The sequence below is a fragment of the Lutra lutra genome, chromosome 6, assembly GCF_902655055.1.
Source record: "Lutra lutra chromosome 6, mLutLut1.2, whole genome shotgun sequence".
Classification (NCBI taxonomy): domain Eukaryota; kingdom Metazoa; phylum Chordata; class Mammalia; order Carnivora; family Mustelidae; genus Lutra; species Lutra lutra.
In genome coordinates, this window is record NC_062283.1 from 79477986 (window position 1) to 79496450 (window position 18465).

The 18465-nt window shown below is 40.6% G+C and overlaps 1 protein-coding gene across 5 annotated transcripts in view; it reads right to left on the reverse strand.

Moving 5' to 3' along the window:
- Positions 1-14072, reverse strand: part of SOGA3 (SOGA family member 3) — a 45667-nt gene extending 31595 nt beyond the window's left edge. For 2 of the 5 annotated variants that reach the window (XM_047733234.1, XM_047733232.1), the window contains exons 1-4: positions 13348-14072; positions 10235-11349; positions 9548-9772; positions 7593-7751 (exon numbers count right to left, since the gene is read on the reverse strand). In XM_047733234.1, the coding sequence (XP_047589190.1) occupies positions 7593-7751; positions 9548-9772; positions 10235-11332 (1482 nt within the window). In that variant the 5' untranslated portion in view covers positions 11333-11349; positions 13348-14072. The remainder of the gene's footprint in view (positions 1-7592; positions 7752-9547; positions 9773-10234; positions 11350-13347) is intronic. The other 3 variants (XM_047733236.1, XM_047733235.1, XM_047733231.1) reach the window with 2 other exon arrangements.
- Positions 14073-18465: the final 4393 nt, after the last annotated feature.

Genomic DNA, 18465 nt, shown 5'->3' on the forward strand with positions numbered 1-18465 from the left:
CTTGAGAATAGATTGAAGAGGGAAAATAGTTATTTTCCTTTAAGAGGCAATTAAGTCTATTAGTGATTTATCTGAAATAACACAGGTATGAAATCTGTAAAAAGAAGAGATGGTATCAACAGACTGCAAAACATGTTGTTTAGCCCTATGTTCCCAGTTTCTTTCTTCCTTTCCTTTCCTTTCCTTCCCTTTCCTTTCCTTTCCTTCCTTCTTTCCTTTCCTTTCCTTCTTCCTTTTCCCTCCCTCCCTCCTTCACTTTCTTTCTTCCTTCCTTCCTTTCTTTCTTTCTTTCTTTCTTTCTTTCTTTCTTTCTTTCTTTCTTTCTTTCTTTCGTTCTTCCTTTCTTTCTTCCTTTCTTCTCCCTTCCCCTCCCTTTTCTTTTCTAGTCTTTTCTTTTTTTTTTTTTTTTTCCCTGTAAGGGTTTCCCTTCTGTGGGAGAAAACATAATTTTCCTTTGGACACCTTGGAAGTATTCTCTCAATGTTAGTGCGTTTTCTAAATGTTTGCTAGAGGTGCCAAACTTAGGAGAGTCTAAGAGAATTAAGGTCCCTAAAGATGGCAGGTCACTTGTGGTCTGGAAGAAGATAGAGGTGCTTGTGGAAGGGGCACCCTGTGTCCCAACAGTGTGGCTGGGTAGCATTGGCCAGTGGAGACTATGGGCTTGGAGGCAGGCGGACCAGTGTGGACCCTGCCAGCTTACGAGTGATATTAACTTTGCTAAGCCTTGAGTGTTTACCTCTAAAATGAAACTACTTTTAAAAAAAGATTTATTTATCTGAGAGAGAGAATGGGGAAAGGAGTGGAGGGAGAAAATCTCCAGCAGACTCCCCGCTGAGCATGGAATCAGAGGCAGAGCTTGATCCCACGACCCATGAGCTGAAACCAAGAGTTGGATGCTCAACTGATTGAGCCACCCAGGTGCCCCCAAAACGAAACTATTAACAACATCATTATACATGAAGTATCTGGCACAGAGATTGGTTTATAATTAGCACTCAGTGCTTGTAGCCACTGAGCAGCGGCAGCCCTGGGGTAATTTCCCTTGTCTGTCCAGGCAAATTAACTGCTGAGCTGACTCTCTCAAACATCAGAGATTTAAAGCAAATAGTTGAATAGTCTTTGGGAGTGACAAGATCTGCAGTCTGCAGTCTTCTCTCGTTCTCTAAACCTGCATTCTGCATTGTTTCACCAAAGGATATAGAAGTCAAACACAGAACTGACATGTAGGGTGTCAGAGTTTTCCTCTTGTTTTTGAGCTCTTGTCATTTCCCATCCCAAGACTATGAGACCTTATTCCAGGAAAGGCTTGTTGTTTCTGGGGAATAACGGGTTTGAAAGAAACAAGGTAGAGGACTAGGAGTTTCTAGGAGATAGCAAAGTCTCAAGAGATCTCTAATTCTGGAAGCAGGGTGAGCCTGGATTTCCTCCTATCTTGTTTCTATTATACTCAGGCCCCATGGAAAGAGTCCTGTTTCTGAATCCTATTTCTTGTTCTATACAAAATAGGGTCTGAAATACCTCTCCTACTTTCCACATATTTCTCTCACTCAAAATTATTTATTCTTTGTGGCCTTTGTGTCAACAATTTCTGATTGTTGTGGGCATGATGCTGAGTAAGACACGATTCAGTTCTTACTCCCAGAGGGTTTATGGTCTAGTGTGGAAAAAAGATATATACAAATTAAGAATGGAATAATGGTTGTTATTATATTACAGAACAATATGGTCTAATTGATTAAATGCCAGGCAGTGACCTGGATGTTAAGGGTACTACAGTGATCAAAGCCGGTGTCAGCCTCATCCTCGTAAATTTTCCATTCTGAGATAATGAACATCAAAGCATTCAGTATAGTAACACACATGTGTAAATATTGTCAAAGTGCAACTTCTACAAGGCTGTCTTTTCTTTTTTTAAAAAAGATTTTATTTATTTATTTATTTGACAGAGATCAGAAGTAGGCAGAGATAGACAGGAGGAAGCAGGCTCCCCACTGAGCAGAGAGCCCGAAGCGGGGCTCAATCCCAGGACCCTGGGATCATGACCTGAGCCGAATGCAGAGGCTTAACCCAATGAGCCACCCAGGTGCCCCACAAGGCTGTCTTTTCTATCAGAAAGTAATTAACTTGAGGTCAGGGAATACCCTCATGGTTACACTAACTGTTATCTTCTTATATACACTATATATAAAAATATATATATATACTCAATAAAATGTTTGCTAAATCAAACAAACTTTGCTAAATCAGATCAAAGTTTTTGGTTTTTAGCTCTGAGGAAGATGTTGAGGCAGAGAGATGCTATTTTCTGCACCACTAAAAGTGGCCCCTTCTCAGGAAGTCAAGGGTAGAGGGGAGTGGGAGAGAATAATGTTACGAATTATTGCCCCAAAACCTAAAGTCACCACAGGGACTAGCTGGGTCACAGTTACACCCAACAGAGTCCCTTAAGGAAAAGACTGGTTGTTTAATGGGGGTCAGTTCTACGTGAGGTTTTTCTCTGTCACACACACACAAAAGCCTAGTGACCTCAAAGAGATTTTTATTGTACTCTTGGAAACATAAAGACATGAACCTTCAGAAAATCTCAGAAGTCATATCATTTCAATAATAGCAAAATTAAAATGTTTGGATGTTTAGCTGATGACTTCACTCATTTAGGACAAACTCTGAGTTTAACACAACATCCTGACATCTGTGTCTTTGTATGCTCTGGGGGCGGGGTGTCTATATGCCCATATTACAGTAGGCAATAAATAGTATTCAATAAATATCTGTTGATTGAATAAGGGAAAAGATAATTACAATAATAAAAATAATAGTAGTGAAACAGACTGGCATGCTTGATTATAAATAAAGCTTTCAAGGAGAATAGAGATGAATAACAAAGTAGAAAATGACATTTTTATGGAAACTTGGAGAGTATTTAGTTTAACTTCTACATTTATGAATAAAGACGATACATTTCAAGTTATTTGCTCAAAGTTAGTTTCTAGATGCCATGACATGTGAACTTTCTAATAAACCACACTCAAATTCACAACTAATGACAAAATGTCTAGATGTTCTTTTCTGCAAAAGGGTAATTCTTAATTTATAGACTGGATAGATGAGAACTGACAGTGGTTATGAAGGCTCAGCCATCCACCGGTTGTCATGTGAGCCATCTACTGGTTGTCTGTTTATAATTGTGAACATTTTCCTGTACTAGGATTAATTTTCTTCATGGTTGCTCTGAAGGCCTCCTATAAAGCTTGACATTGCCTCCATATCCAGCCACAGTTAGGAAGCAACTTCTCTGAATTTTTCTCTCCCTTCCTCGACTGCTACTGAGCTCAAAGCTGTTTCACACACATCCCTTGGATTAAGTTTTCTTTCCTCTCTCCAGAATTCTTACTTGACCAAAATTTTAAACCCTTAGTTCAAGGGTTATGATTTATTGAGAACTGTTTCAAATTCCTTTTTAAGGTAGGTTAGAGAAAGAAGCTGGAGAAGTAAACAACTCTAATACCTGTGTCGGTAAAGAACTTCCACGGAGATATTTAAACATATATAAACTGCTCACCTCTCACACAGATCTCTCAAAGTTCAGCCTAGAGCCCCAGGACCTCGTTAAACTGGTAGTGTACATGGTTGGAGACTTAGTTGCCATCGATATGGTTCACCAGCAAATGCAACAAACCTTTCAACATACTTTTTTTTTTTTTTTTTTTTAAGTAGGGGCTTTAACTCAGGATCCTGAGATCAAGACCTGAACTGAGATCAAGAGCCAGATGCTCAACCAATTGAGCCACCTAGGAGCCCCTCAACATACATTTATTGAACAGGATCTATGAAGCCATGCCATTGCAAACATTGTAATTAATAGATATTTGAAATGGGAATGAATATATAATCAAAAGGAGATGCTTGAATAGGTTTTCATTTTACAACCAAGTAAACAGATGATTATCTGAAACTGTCACAGTCACACGAGGCCAACTCTTGCTTCAAACTCACAGCTCCTACCCCACACAGTGAGACACTTATGTTGCAACTAAGTTTTAATACTGATCTTCTAGGAAGATAACAAAGTTATTACAAGAATCTCATTTTAATGAAACATTTCTGATTTCCAAATATATTTTTACACTACCCTTTCTATTCTTGACTCTTTTCTGAGCACTATGAAGGTTAACCTCAAATGAATGATTTCAGAACTTTCCTGTGAGAATATATTTCATTTTTCCTTTATTGCATTTAGAATCCCCCAGATCTTTGTCTTCTACTCTCCCGTTCTTCCTCTTTATTTCTATTTCCTTTCTTCACTGCCACTCACTTTCTCAAACTGGGAATACTATTGTAGAGCCCATCTTTTTAATCAAAGGTTACTTTAAAAGCTAATATACTGAATACATGCTCCTAAATTCCCTCCACTTTTTGTTATTGTTGTTGTAGTCTCTAATCAGGGACTGGAGTTTGGCTTTTAGAACTCCAAGGAGAGGGCGCCTGGGTGGCTCAGTGGGTTAAGCCGCTGCCTTCGGCTCAGGTTGTGATCTCAGGGTCCTGGGATCGAGTCCCGCATCGGGCTCTCTGCTCAGCGGGGAGCCTGCTTCCCTCTCTCTCCCTCTCTCTCTCTGCCTGCCTCTCTGTCTACTTGTGATCTCTCTCTCTGTCAAATCAATAAATAAAATCTTTAAAGAAATAAACAAATAAATTTAAAAAAAAAAGAACTCCAAGGAGAATGTGAATTTCCTTTTTGGCATGAACATATACCCACATTGTTTGATGCTACAAGAATGTTTTCCCAAATCAGAGTCAGAGCCCTTACTGACAAAGTTAAGGGAAGAGTTTAGGTAACAGAATCAACAAAACACATCTCTACAGTGATTCTCCTGAGGGCATTCTCAGGTTCTAGCCCTCCTTCCTGGTCGCCAGACTATTCTGGCTTTTATTTTACAATGGCAGAGGTCCCATCTATCTGGCTAATGGACAGTCTACAGGCATTTTCCCCTTTTCTGGACACAGAATGGAATCAGGAAGCTCTTATGCCATTCTTAAATCCAACTTTCAGATATTCACTTAAAAAACATTCACATGATACCAAATCACAAAGTATTTCTCTTTCATTCCTGGTCATCAAATGAAGTTTGTTTTGACTTGAATGTTCTTAATTGTATAAACAAGGAATATGGGAGAAGGCAAGTGCGGTATGAACATGGAATGGAGCCTAATGGAACTGACAATGAACTTTCTCTTTACTTGCTTATAAGAAGGTGTTTAATTGCTATGGTTATAGAATGAATTGGGTCCCCTCAATTCACATGCTGAATTCATAACCCAGAGTACTACAAATGTGACCTTTTTTGGAGATAGGGTCTTTACAGAAGCAGTCAATCTACAATGTACGACCTACAATTAGATAGGTCCTAATCTACAACAACTGATGTCTATAAAAGAGGAAATTTGGACATAGGCATTTATAGGGAGAATGCAGTATAAACATGAAGACAACCATCCACAAGCCAAGGAGAGAGGCCTGGAACAGATCCTGCTCTCCTAGAGAGTAACCCCTGACTACACCTTGACTTTGGACTCCCAGCTTCCAGAACTGTGAGAAAATAAATGTCTATTATTTACACTACCCAGTTGGCAGTACTTAGATACAGCTGCCCTATCAAACTAGTAAAGCTGCCTATTTCCTTGTTTTTCCTGGAAATTAATTTTTTTCATTTTTTAATTTCAACTGTACATTATTGTTTAAGAAGCATATACTTCACATAATTTCATAGTTATTCTCTTAACTTTAGGAAAAAAAAATCTATGCTACTCTTTAAAGATAATGTCCTGGACTTCATGATAAAAGTCATGATAGCTGCAGGAGATGCTGAGAATCATTAAGACAACATTTTACAACTGAATAAACTGAGGCAAGTGTGAAGCTTTTTAAGTCACACAGTTAGTTACATGGTAAAGATGGTCACATGGCTCCCAGTTTCCATGTTTTCCTCCTGTAGCACACAGCCATCCTTAGTTATTAGCCAGGAATTACAGATCATGAAAATGGTTTTGCCCTAATTTGTCATGTTAAAAAATGTTTAAAATCAGGATAATATAATAATAAATAGAAACTTAGATCACAAAATAGTTTACCCCACTGAAACTATTACATACAAATTCCTGACACATATTCCTAACCAGACTTGATACTTTTTTCACTGTTACATTGTAAATATATTTTTATACCATTTTGAGATAAGCAAAGCAATGCAAGGTGCAATAATTCAGTTAGTCCATGGAAAGGTTAGGATTTTCATTTAAATTCTGCATATTTAAGCAGGGGACAATGTCCAGAGGACGATTTGTGCATTTGCTAATTCTCAATAATAATTTTCGTAAGTTGCACATATACTCTCAGGCAGTTTTCAAAGATGATTATTTTAATTCAGTTGCTACTTATCAAAAAGCTAATTACTTCTTTCTTTATTTATTTTTATTAATTATTTTTATTAACATATAGTGTATTACTTGCCCCAGGGATACAGGTCTGTGAATCATCAGGTTTACACACTTCACAGCATTCACCATAGCACATGCCTTCCCGATGTTCATAACCCAACCACTCTCTCCATAACAAAGCTAATCACTTCTTGATAAATCCTTTCTGTTTCTTTTCTCCTCCAATTATTTTCTTTGATATTAATTTTGTTCTTTGAGAAAATTTAGGGGAAATAGAAACTTCAAATACCTGATGTGGAAGAGGACTCTTGACTCTTCCTTCTACCCTAAAGGGTAAGAACTAAGATGAATTGGTCAATTTCAATTACAATGACATAGATTTCAACTCAAAACAAAGAAAACCTTTAAACAGAGCTAGGTTGTGACAGAATTGGCTAATGCAAATGAACTTAAAGGTCAGTCACTGGTAATGTTCTAAGCATCTGATCATTTGGGGGTTTTGTCATAAGGAGGATTCAAGCAATGATTCAATTCGATTCAATTAAATGATTTTTATGGCATTTTCATCCTAAAAGTCTGTAGTTCTATGAACTCAGTAGTAATCAGAGGACTATTTTTTCTTCTCAACGCAAGACTTAGTCCTTCGTAATCTTGGACATCCTTTGTGCTTGCATAGTTGTGTAATTTTTTTAGCATAAATTTATTTATTTTTTTAAAAGATTTATTTATTTATTTGGGGGTGGGTAGGGAGAGAGGGAGAGGGAGAAACCCAGGCAGAGTCCGGGCTGAGTGCAGAGCCTCATACAGGGCTCAATCTCACAACCCTGAGATCATGACCAGAGCCTAAACCAAGAGTCAGGAGCTCAACCGACTGCTCCACCCAGATGCCCCTCTTTAACATGAACTTAGAGGACAGAATGGAACCTCAGTCAGAGCTCATATATATCAAGTTAGAGGTAGGGCTGAGGTCAGTTTTTCTTTGCTACTTATTAATTTAGTATGAAGTCATGCATCTGTTAGTATATTGGGTGAGAACAACAAACTGATCTATAATCATTAAAAGATGGAAGTATTTTAGCAGTCATATTTGTCTTGGGGATTCTTTTCTAAAGACCTAAATGTATATGTAGCAGAACATAAGATAATCAAATACTAACCTCCTTCATTTTTTCCAGTTCATTCTGTAAAGCTTGCTTTGCGATCTCAACTTCTATAAGCTGTTGCCTCAGTTTTTCATTTTCATCTTCTGTTGTTGTTCGCTTTTCTTCCACATTTTCCAATTCATGGTGAAGTCTGACAGATACATCCTTTGCAACCTAAGTTAAAGTGTTTTAACAATAATATATAATTAAAGACAATAAAATAGTGAGCTAAAGTTACATTCACATTAAAACTACTAAGAGCCATAAATAAATAAATAAATAAATAAAACTAATAAGAGTTGATATGCAAATTGTTTCTGCCATATACCAGTATGCTTTATATGTAAGTCATTCACATATATAAATTATTTAACCATCACAACAATCCCATGATATAGGGACTATTACTATTCCTACTTTACAAATGAGGAAATGGAGACTCAGAGATGTGAAATAATATGCTCAAGGTCACACAGCTAACAAGTGGTCAGGTAGTCTGGCTCTTCACTCTGTTCCCTAAACCTCTACACTACACCACGTAATAGATGTTCAACTGTGATTCATCATGCGTAGAGAAATGTCACGTATCTCCTCTGATTCTACAACAACATTATATATTTCTGTTATTACTCATTTTCAAGACTAGAAAACAAAGTTTTCACAGGTGAAGTGTGAGGATTGAATTCTGATCCTATGAAATATGAAATCCTAGGAAATATATTGGTCCTTGAGATTAAGTTTTGTTTTGTTTTAACTACAGTGTACATTTTTGCCTTTGCTTTGGCGTGGTATTATATAGTGGCTCAGGACATAGACTGTGGTTTTCTACTGGGTGGGGAGACAGCCTGGCCACCTATTAGCCAATTCCCAGGCCTGGCGGCTGGGCACTTTAGCTTTGAAAAGGTTCAGCTTCCATACAATATGATGTTAGTAATAATTCCAACCTCATAGGTCCCCCTCCCTTTTTTTTTTTTTTTTTTTTGTCTTCTGCTAACATTTAGAGAGATAATTCACTGTTATATATAAGAATGCTTGCCACAGTGCCTGGTGCATTGTGAGCACTCAACAAATGTTAGGAAAAGAAAAAAAAATAATACAATGACTTCCATTAAGTGTTTTCTCACAGCTTTCTTTAAAACAAATATAGGATAATGACACTTGATTTTCATATCTTGAGGAAGTTAAAATAATTAAAATTATGTTTGGTTGTCCAAGGTTATGAAGGTAACATTGGTTTGCATTGTCAGTGAATCTGCCTACAGTCAAACTGAACCGAACAGGCCACACCTACTTAAAAAACGTATTTCAAGGTTAAAATTTCCACACTGGGGGCAATTCTAAAGGAACAGCTTCACATTAAGAGTGAGGTTCTTTCATTTACTGCACTCGCTCTTTACTTCTCCACAAGGGGTGGTAATTTGGGCAGATTTTCTTTCATGGAGTTAGCAAAGTACAGAAAGGAAGGAGTCCTGAAAGGAGGTTAGGGTGACTTGCAGCGAGAAACCCTAACTCTAATATCTTTCCAACGCTGTTCCTGTTCTGGTCTTCAATTCCTCTCCCTTCAGGAGTCTTCATCGCGCTGCTCTTGACTGCCTGATTTCACCTGGCCTTCGCTCGGAAGACAGCCTCTGGAGGACAGATCTACCAACGCCAGAGTCTGCGCTTTACCACGCCCGCGTTTCTGTAGGGGGAGGCGCCCTCCTCCTACCATCTCTGGAGGAGTCACCATTACTCCCAGGAAAGCCCACAGACCTCGCTTTCCTCAAGGCCTTCCACGCACACTAGACCCTTCAGACCCAGTGGTCTGTTCTTCCCTTTCTCCTGCCCCGAAGCCTGGTATTTCGTGGTTAGTGCTGCGAAACTCCGTGTCTTTGCTAATGACCAGTAAAGGCCTTTCCTCGCAAAGAGGTCTCTCTCACCTGCCGCCCCTGCCCCGTGCCCCCCCCCACCCAAGCCCCGGTGCTGCAGACCTTGAGATCCTGCTCCAGGCTGCGCAACAGCTCCCCGTCGATTTCTCCAGTCTGTGCGTAGCGGAGCCTTTTGCGCTCGGCTTTGCGGAGGCGGTACTGCAGGATCCGGCAGTTTTTGTTGGCTCTCTCCAACTCGTGGCGCATTTCCTGCAGTTGACAGGCATCCTCCTCGAAGAAAGTGTCCCTCATCTCGTCCATCTCGGTCCTCAGCTCATCAATCTCGTTCTGAGGCGGTGACAGGCCGTGGGTCAAAATTAACCTCGCCCCCTGCCATCCGGACCTGCACCGTACGTACCCCATGCCAACTCCAAATTGTCAGTTTTATTGCCCCCTCTTCATGAGACAGGAGTGACAGAGCTGAATGAAGAAAAAACTAGAAAAAACGGGCCTTCTGTGGGCCTTCTCGCACTCTCCTACTCTACCTCTCTGCATGAAAAAGTGGGACAAACCATGATAATTAGAGAACGAAGTCCCAAATTTGGATTTAAATTAAAACCTGAGGCTACTAATCTTAGGCCGTTTTAAATCTAGAAGAGGCCTAGGAGCCCTCTCCTCTTGTTTCTTCTTCCCTTCCCTTTTTAAGGCTCTCTAACAGGTTAACAGACTCTCACCCTCGGCGGGACACGCCCTAATCCTCCGAGACCCACACCTCCCCTCCCCCACGGGGTTGCCCCCCACCCTTCTCACCTTGAGAGTCTCGTTTTCCTCTCGCAGTTTCTCCATCTCCTCCTGCATTTCTTCCTGCTCCTGGAGCTGCTGCGGGTGCGGCTGCGACGAAGGAGGCGTCGCCGCCTGCATGCCCCCTCCACTCGCGCTGCCCTCAGCGCTCTGCTGGGGGCCCTCCGCTGCCGCCGCCATTGGGGAGACTGAAGGGATTGCAAGAGGCTCGCAGATGGCAGGGGCGCCAGCGACCGGGGAGCTGCGGCTGCTGCTGCCGCCGTTCTTAGTGTGCATCTGAGCCGCGGCTGCCGCCGCTGCCGCCCGCTCTTTCTTGAGGTGGAACTGGATGAGCTCAGACTGCAGACATCCTTCCTTCCAGTAGCTCCCTCCGCCACCGCTCCCGCTCCCCACAACACCGCTTCCGGAGTTTCTGCTGCCGGGGCCTGGGGTTTTGCCCGCAGAGGATGGTGAAGGGGAGGCCCCCTCCCCGCCGCTGCTGCCCCTCTGCTGAGCGCGTACGCCTTTCCCTCGCCAGCCCCTGGGCGGCGGCGGCGGCTGCGGAGCGCCCCCCTCCCTTTCCCCGGAGCCGCCGCCGGCTCCTCCTCCTTCCCCACCCCCTCCTCCTCCTTCCCCGAGCGGAGGGGGTTCCCCGAGTTTAGCGGACACTGGCTCTAGCTCCCTGGATGGCTCCTCCGACGGGCCAGGCCTCCTGCCGCCCACGGGGGCCAGGGTCGCCGCAGGGGCCGCTTCAGCACCAGCCGCGAGATGGACAGTTCCCGGCGCGGCCCCTTTGGGCGCCAGGGGCGCAGCCTTCTCCGCCACGCCTCCGCCTCCTCGGGCGCTGGTCGGAGGCACTGAGCGGCTCCCGGTCTTGTTGCCCTGCTGCTGCTGCTGCTGCTGCAGCTGCTGCTGTCGAACAGAATTGAGTTTAGTGCCGGCCCCCACGGGGGACCTGGTGGTCGCGGTTGTCTGTCGGACCGAATTGTCCCTTAGTCTGGCAGGTGATTGAGCACGCTGCAGTTTTCTGCTGCTGCCCTCTGGGTGCAGTCGAGCCTCAGTGGCAGAGGTGGCTGCAGAAGCTGTGGCTGTGGCGGGGGCAGCGCCCCCCATCGGTGGCTGACTCATAGCGGTCTAGAAAGAATCTACCAGATGAGATGAGAATGGTTCATCACCAGATCATTCTTTTCCCTTCTCAAATCCGCCAACCTTCCTTTCTAATCGGAGATAGAAACAAAAGAAGGGAAGCACACAACACGTCTGCATTGTTACGGAGCAAAGGGTGATTTCCCCGTAAAAGAGAAGCCCTAGAAAATCATGAAATTTGTAAAGCACTTAACAGAAGCCTTGAATTTAGGAAGAGGATGCAGAAGAATCTATTTTCATTTTGTTGAGGGAGGCACCATCTCCAACTCACTCCATCTCAGTAAAATGATGATGATCGGAAAGCAGCTGAACCTAAAATTCTCACAGTAGCAGGTTCTGGCAATGGTGAGATATGGGTCAGAAAGGAATTGATGGGAAGGGAGAATTAAAAAAAAAGATGAGGGGATAAAGTCAGGAAGAAGCTTCAGAAGGAAAAGAAGTCCACATGCTAGAGTTGAATACCCTGCTTTTTCAACTTTGGTTTTCCTCCTTATTGAATCCGCATTTTAAAACCTAGTTTAGTAGAGAACATTTTATTTAATTACTATTCTCAATGAAAGGAAAGGGGTTATGATGTAGGTAGGTTCCTACAGGAAATTTGCTGTGGATACATTTCGCAGACATGTCTGACTCTTATTGTTGTTCTTGGTTAGAGAAATTCACCCATTTTCTTTTAGACTAGAAATAAGACAAAAGTAATGAGTGGTTTTTAAATCAACTTCATTTTAAGAAAGTAACGGCATTCAGGATCATCTAGAAGGTTTAGTTATTAGTAACCCTAAAAGCATTCTTCTTTAAGCTTTGGTAAACAATTTTTAAAATACTTTTGGAAAAGTTTATTGCCAGCCCTGCACAATGTCTTAAGTTACACGTGATGACTTCTACATTTATCAGAATTTATAGTTCTTGTGAGTCATTTTAGTTTTAAGTGTAATTGCCAGATAGAAGATATTTTCATTCTTAAACATCTTATTATATGGTATATATCACAGGTAAAGTTTATATCATAGGTAAAGTTGTACTTTTAAAGTGCCGGATTCCTTCTATGGAGCCAAATTCTGAGACAGAATGACCCTCCAGTCAAGAAACCTGGTGCATCCTTACTCATGGTGGCAAGATAAACCTCTATTGTGTATTTTTTCCAAGATAAATCCATCACTAGCTTTTAAAATCTGGAAAATAGCAAGCCATTGCCTCCTGGGTTCTTCTGCCTAGTGATCCAGCTACCTGGTCGACTGTCAGTTTGATGCTTTTCCCTTAGAGCTACCATCTCTCTTTAAAGCACCGAAAGGAGTATGACTAGGCAGAAAGTTCTGCTTTAAAAAAAAAAAAAATCCTCCTATTAGGAGAAGAGATGCTTGCCAGTTATTTTACTAGCATTATTCCTGTTATTGTCCATTTTAAATATCATAACTTAGTGAACATGCAGCAATTCCTCATTTTATGAAGAAATATTACTGGAAGTCTCCTTCTGCCCCTGACTTTCTCTTTTGGGATCTCCCCCAACTGTTTAAAAAATAATGGCGAACAAAGAAGTCACTAAGGAGAAAAAAGTTATCCACCAACTCATTTTCTACACGTTTTTCGGAGCCACATCCTCCTAGAATGTCTGGTCTAGTTCAACGGCATGGGTCATACTAATGCGGACCACTTAACCAAGCTATATTGCCAATGCAACCTTATTTTAGTTTTTGAATTAGGCATAATCACTTAGGAGCTGAGAGTCCCCTGACAACGTTTAAATTCGGCTCCCAGACAGCTCTAACCCAGGAGAAAGCTCAGGAACTCGGCTCCCACAATCAAAGGTACCATGCTGTCACGTGATTCTCACAAAGTGACAAGATGCTGTGCCTCTGCAAAGCTTCCCCCGTGGAAATCGCCAACCAAGCAACCCCGGATGGGCACAAACCAACAATTTTAATCTCAAATTTTATCTGCCCACTGACCCACCCCATCTCTCATCCCCATCCCTTTAGAAATCCAGAAGAACTGCTCACTTCTCTGCAGACGCGATGTTTCGAAGTTGCATCAACAGCGTTTTCCTTACGATCCTCCGGCGACTTCAGGGTTTATTTTTACGTCTTTTAAAAGGAAAGTTTAACTTCGTAGTATTATATGCGACTTTTTGGCTGAGCACGACTTTGGGCCCTCTCGCCCCAGTTCCACACCCACTCGATTTCTCCAGACAATGGCGTTAACGTGCAGGCTCGGCGGCCCCCAGAGCCGGTTACTTCCCGTGGTCCGCGACTCGGCTGAGCTGCGGCTCCAAGCCGGCGAACATGCGAGGTACCAAGCGGTGCCAGACGCTCCTCAGGAAGTGCACTGATATTCATGAGCTGACCTCACCGGACTGGGCAGGGGAGAGGGCGGGACTGCAAGGGAGGATAGGGTAGAAGTAACCAAAGAGAGGCTACTTTCATAAGGGAAGAGAAGAAGGCGGGGACGGGCCGGGAGGGGGGGGGGCGGCGGGGAAGGAGGGGGTGACAGGGGAGGTGGCTAGAAGACAAAAAGGCCGGAGCCACACCCGAGATGGAAGATCTGTAGCCGTGCTCCAAGTCCTTGCTTCGCTCCCATATCCTGTACTTGGCAGAGGATTCCAAAACCGCTCGAAATCGGATGCGCTGGTTTTCTGCAAAGCTTTGTCCTGGGAGGATCAATCTCCATCAATTATTCACTTGAGCTCTTTTCTCTGGGAGGCGTCTTCGAACAGCCTTCCCGGGCGTGACTGACGTCTCCCGATGCAGCTGCGAGGAGCTGGCAGGCGGCTGCTGGGAGTTCTCTTTGTTCGCTCACTTTAATTCTCGTACAGCCCTCCACGCGGTGCACCCTCCCCACCCCCAGCCCGGGCGGAGTCACAGACGTTGCTTCCCCGAGTAGATAATGGTTGCCAGACCCACCGTCCCACAGACAAAGGACTCTTGAGATGCCACCACCAATTTAGTGCAAACCTAATAAATATCGGTTTACAGAGATTGTTTACAGCGGGGTTGCCCTTGGTTTACACTCTTCTCTCCTTTATTAAATCCTCGTTTCTGTTGTGCATTCAAGAAGCAATTGCTAGAATCCATAATCTTTATAGTAGTGCATATGGTGAACAGAAATCATAGAGTGTATTTATAAAATAGGAGATTAAAGGAAATTCAGGGAGGAAAGGAAGGAATTCAGAATATATGTCTTTACAATGTACACTAATCTATACTGCTCCACAATAGTATTTTTAAAATCCGACTGGAAAATTATTTTTCCTTCCGGTGTTTTTTGGGGAGGAGGGGTTGGTATGGAGGTCTCCCTTGCACCTCAAAGAATTCCTTGGTGAACTTGAAGATGAGAATAAAAGTAAACACTGCATTAGAAAAGGCATTTTTGGCTCTAATTTTGTTCTAATTTATTCATTAATATGTGGTTTTGTAGGTACAAAGGAGGTCAATATATTATTTTTTTTACGCTAACATGAATTTTAGTGTAAGAGATTTTATTTTCTGAGTGTAACATCTTGCATTAAAAATGAAATAAAAACAATTTAAGAGTAGTTTGCATACAAGCAACATAATTACAGCAAAATAAAAAGCTGTTTAAGTCCTGGTGATTAGTAGCTCCAGCAATCTATAGGACAAAACATTCATGTATTCATTTGGTCTAGAATAAATAAATGCCTATTTTATGCCCGACACTGTCCAAGGTGCTAAGTATGCAAATATAAAACAAATACTTCCTGTCTGGGAGGTTCAGGCATATTGAAGAGAATCGGATAATTTCCACATAACCCTTTTCCTACTTTTTAAAAGTGGAAATGTGGTATCTGTGACATCTATAATGAATAGCTCAGACCTCAACAAGGCTGCAAAAATAAGGGGGGGGGGAAACAAAGTAAAATATAATCACAACTTATTTGGAATTTATATTAGACAACTTGTCGTTATGTACTCAAACTTGAGTTGTAGTTTCCTTAAGAAATACCAAGATCCATAGGTCTCATTCAATCAAAGTGGATAAATTGGATAAAAATATTTTTTCAGATTAATCCTTACAAATAAAATAATGATATTATAAACATAGTCTATGAACACAAAATGTACCTCGTCCTGCTTCTCTAAGAGCTTGCACTCTGTTCAGTCATCTATATTTCAGTTTTATTTCCTAAGGCAGTATTATTTATTTCAGTGTAATTAGTAACTTTAAAAGTCTTATAAAAAAACCCAAGAATTTATTATCATGCATGTTTCAATCAAGTAGTCACTGTGCTTAAATGTGTCACTTCATAATTTAGTATTATGCAATGTCAAGTTTGAAGACTAATAAAGAATAAGAATAAGCAATATTAAGATGCTTCTCTACTCATGTAAATATGCCATGAGAACTTTTGAACTCAAAAATTACTCTTTTATTTGCTAGTTAAGATTATATTTACTCAATAAGACAAACCCCAAAGATGATTATTCAAAGATTTTGTCAGAACTTGTCAGTATTATTTTTGCTGTGTCTCAGAAGCAGACAGACCAAGTGGCCTTTTAATTCTGTAATAATGAATTACTTGTTCTGTAGCATAGTATGGCGTGCATCTTCAATCAAGGGAAGAAGGCTGAAGTCTCAATTCCAAAGTCCTTAAATACATAGCTTAAAATATCTACCCTTTGGTTCTCAAGACTTTAACTGTATAAAGGTATCTTTATATAGCTTTACAATTTGCAAGACCATTTCCCTTTGTACGCTTAAAATACTGCGAAGTAGATACTATTTTCTCCACTTAAAACAGTTTGAGGTGGTAAGTGACTTATTTAAGTTAAATTTCACAATCAGAACTTGAACTTGGGTCCTTTCTTATATCCAGTCTGCTTTTTATATTCTTCCCACATACTTCTTTTTCATACCAGGACTTAAAAAAAAAAAATCAAGGCTGATTTGTACCTGTGTCTTACCTAGGCTGATCTTTTGACATAGGAACAGACTGCCTACATTTGGAAGCAACATTATCAACTCAAACTCCATATGAAAATGTTCTCTCTTGTCCAACTGGTATCGAGTTTTATTTTCTTTTCCTTTTAGTGAAGAAAAACTATATTCTATATTGATTTTTAAATGAAATCATCATTTGATACATCTTCTTACTAAACATTGGTTTCTTTATTGCTTAATCTGTTTCCTTCTGTATCCATTTTTTTCTTTCAAAATATTTCTTAGACTTATCTCTTTTATTTTCTGTGTAATGAATACCAAAATCCAGACCATTGTGAATTCCTCCTATATTAAATAGATTCTTTCCACCATACCCATACTACCTAATGCTGCCTGTTTACACTTGTTTCAGGCAAAAAATTTCCTCATGTCACTCTGCTTACAAGCACTGGATCATGTTCAAACTCTTCTTCTAGACTTCAAAGAATTGCACTGTCCCCATCCTATACCAAAATGTGCTTTCTAATGCTTCACCACACATACTCCCTTCCTACTTGTACTTATTGTCTCTTTACCCCTTAAGCATCTAGGGCTCATTCTGTTTGTGTATTATTTTTCTTGCTGTTTTCCATACTTAGCATGTCTGTCTTCCTCTTCTATTCAAAAGCTACCCTTAATGGGGCACCTGGGTGGTTCAGTCACTTGACAGTCTGCCTTCAGCTCAGGTCATGATCCCAGGGTCCTGGGATAGAGACCCAGAACAGGCTCCCTGTTTAGTGGGGAGTCTGCTTATCCTTCCTCCCTACTCCCTCTCCTCCTTACTCCTCCCTCATTCTCCCTCTCCTCCCTGCTCAAGCCCCTCCCATCTCTCTCAAACAAATAAATAAAAAACAAAAAAGCTACTCTTAAGGCTCACCTTAAGTCTCAAATTCTTCTGTCATGTGAACTTAGGCAGGTTATTTAAACTTTCTGAGCCTCTGTATTTTTCCACTCAGTCATTCATTCATTCATTTATCTATATATTTAACGTATATTGTTGAGTTTATATACCTAATTTGTGATGATGATTATTATAAAATGGTGAAGGTAATTCTTATTACAGTGCATGGGACATGTGCTAATCATAACAAATTTTAAGTGATAATTACTATGTGCCTGGCACTGTAAGGTACCAGTAAATGTTAATTCTTGCTGTCATTTTTCATATTTGAGGAATATTATTATATTAGTTTATACCAAATTCTCTAGAAAAAATTTCTATAGAATCATTTCCATAGAACTAATAAATAATGTCACACTGTTAGAAATACTTGGTTAGTCTTGAATTATCTTATAATTGTCCATCCCAAGCTAATGTGCTACTTCAAATTAAAAATTAATTGTAAATATGATAGATATTTTCAAATAACATTCCCGTATCTCTCATTATCTCTAGTAGTTAGTTGGCACAGGGGCTGGAATTTTACTGGTAGACTTCAAGTGACAGAGAAAACCTGATACTCTCAGATCCATCCCCTGTTTTTAGAGAATAATTTAGCTTGGAGATGTTCCATTGTCTTGACCTTTACTGATATATGTATGCAGTCACAAGCCACATTTGTTCTCTGGATTACATTTTAGATTATGATTTATGAATCATAGACTCCTTGGGTTGTAAACATCATTACTCATCTTTTTATGTCTATGCAGACTACCCAAACTATATTATATATTGTCTTTTGCCTAATTTTTATGCTCCAATTTCTCAAAGTAAATGTATGTATGTTGTAACTTAACACTGTGACCAATAACTAGTTGTTAATTCATATGTTGGATTCTGGCTGCTTTATGATTGGCAGAAATTACTAGTGTACTATGAAGGCTTTAGTTACTCATGCATTTGCTGTTGTGTACGTTTGCAGTTAGGTATTGCATAGTCAAAATTCTCTTGGACTGCTTCTATAAATGCTCATGAATATTTACCCTTGGTAATTCAAGCCAATGTCTAGGCCCTCACCATAAGCAAAATTCTGTCAAATATTTGATTTTAACTTAGTCTCATTTCAATCTTAATGTTAGTGGAAATTTTTAACAAGTCTATAGTTATTATGTAAATGCTATATATTTTTAAGATTACCATTAAATTTCCCCTAATGCAAAAATTGTTGATTTTTATAGCAATGTTTTAATAACCCTTTATCTCACCTCTAAATCCTCCTTCATCAATAAATAACTGACCTAAT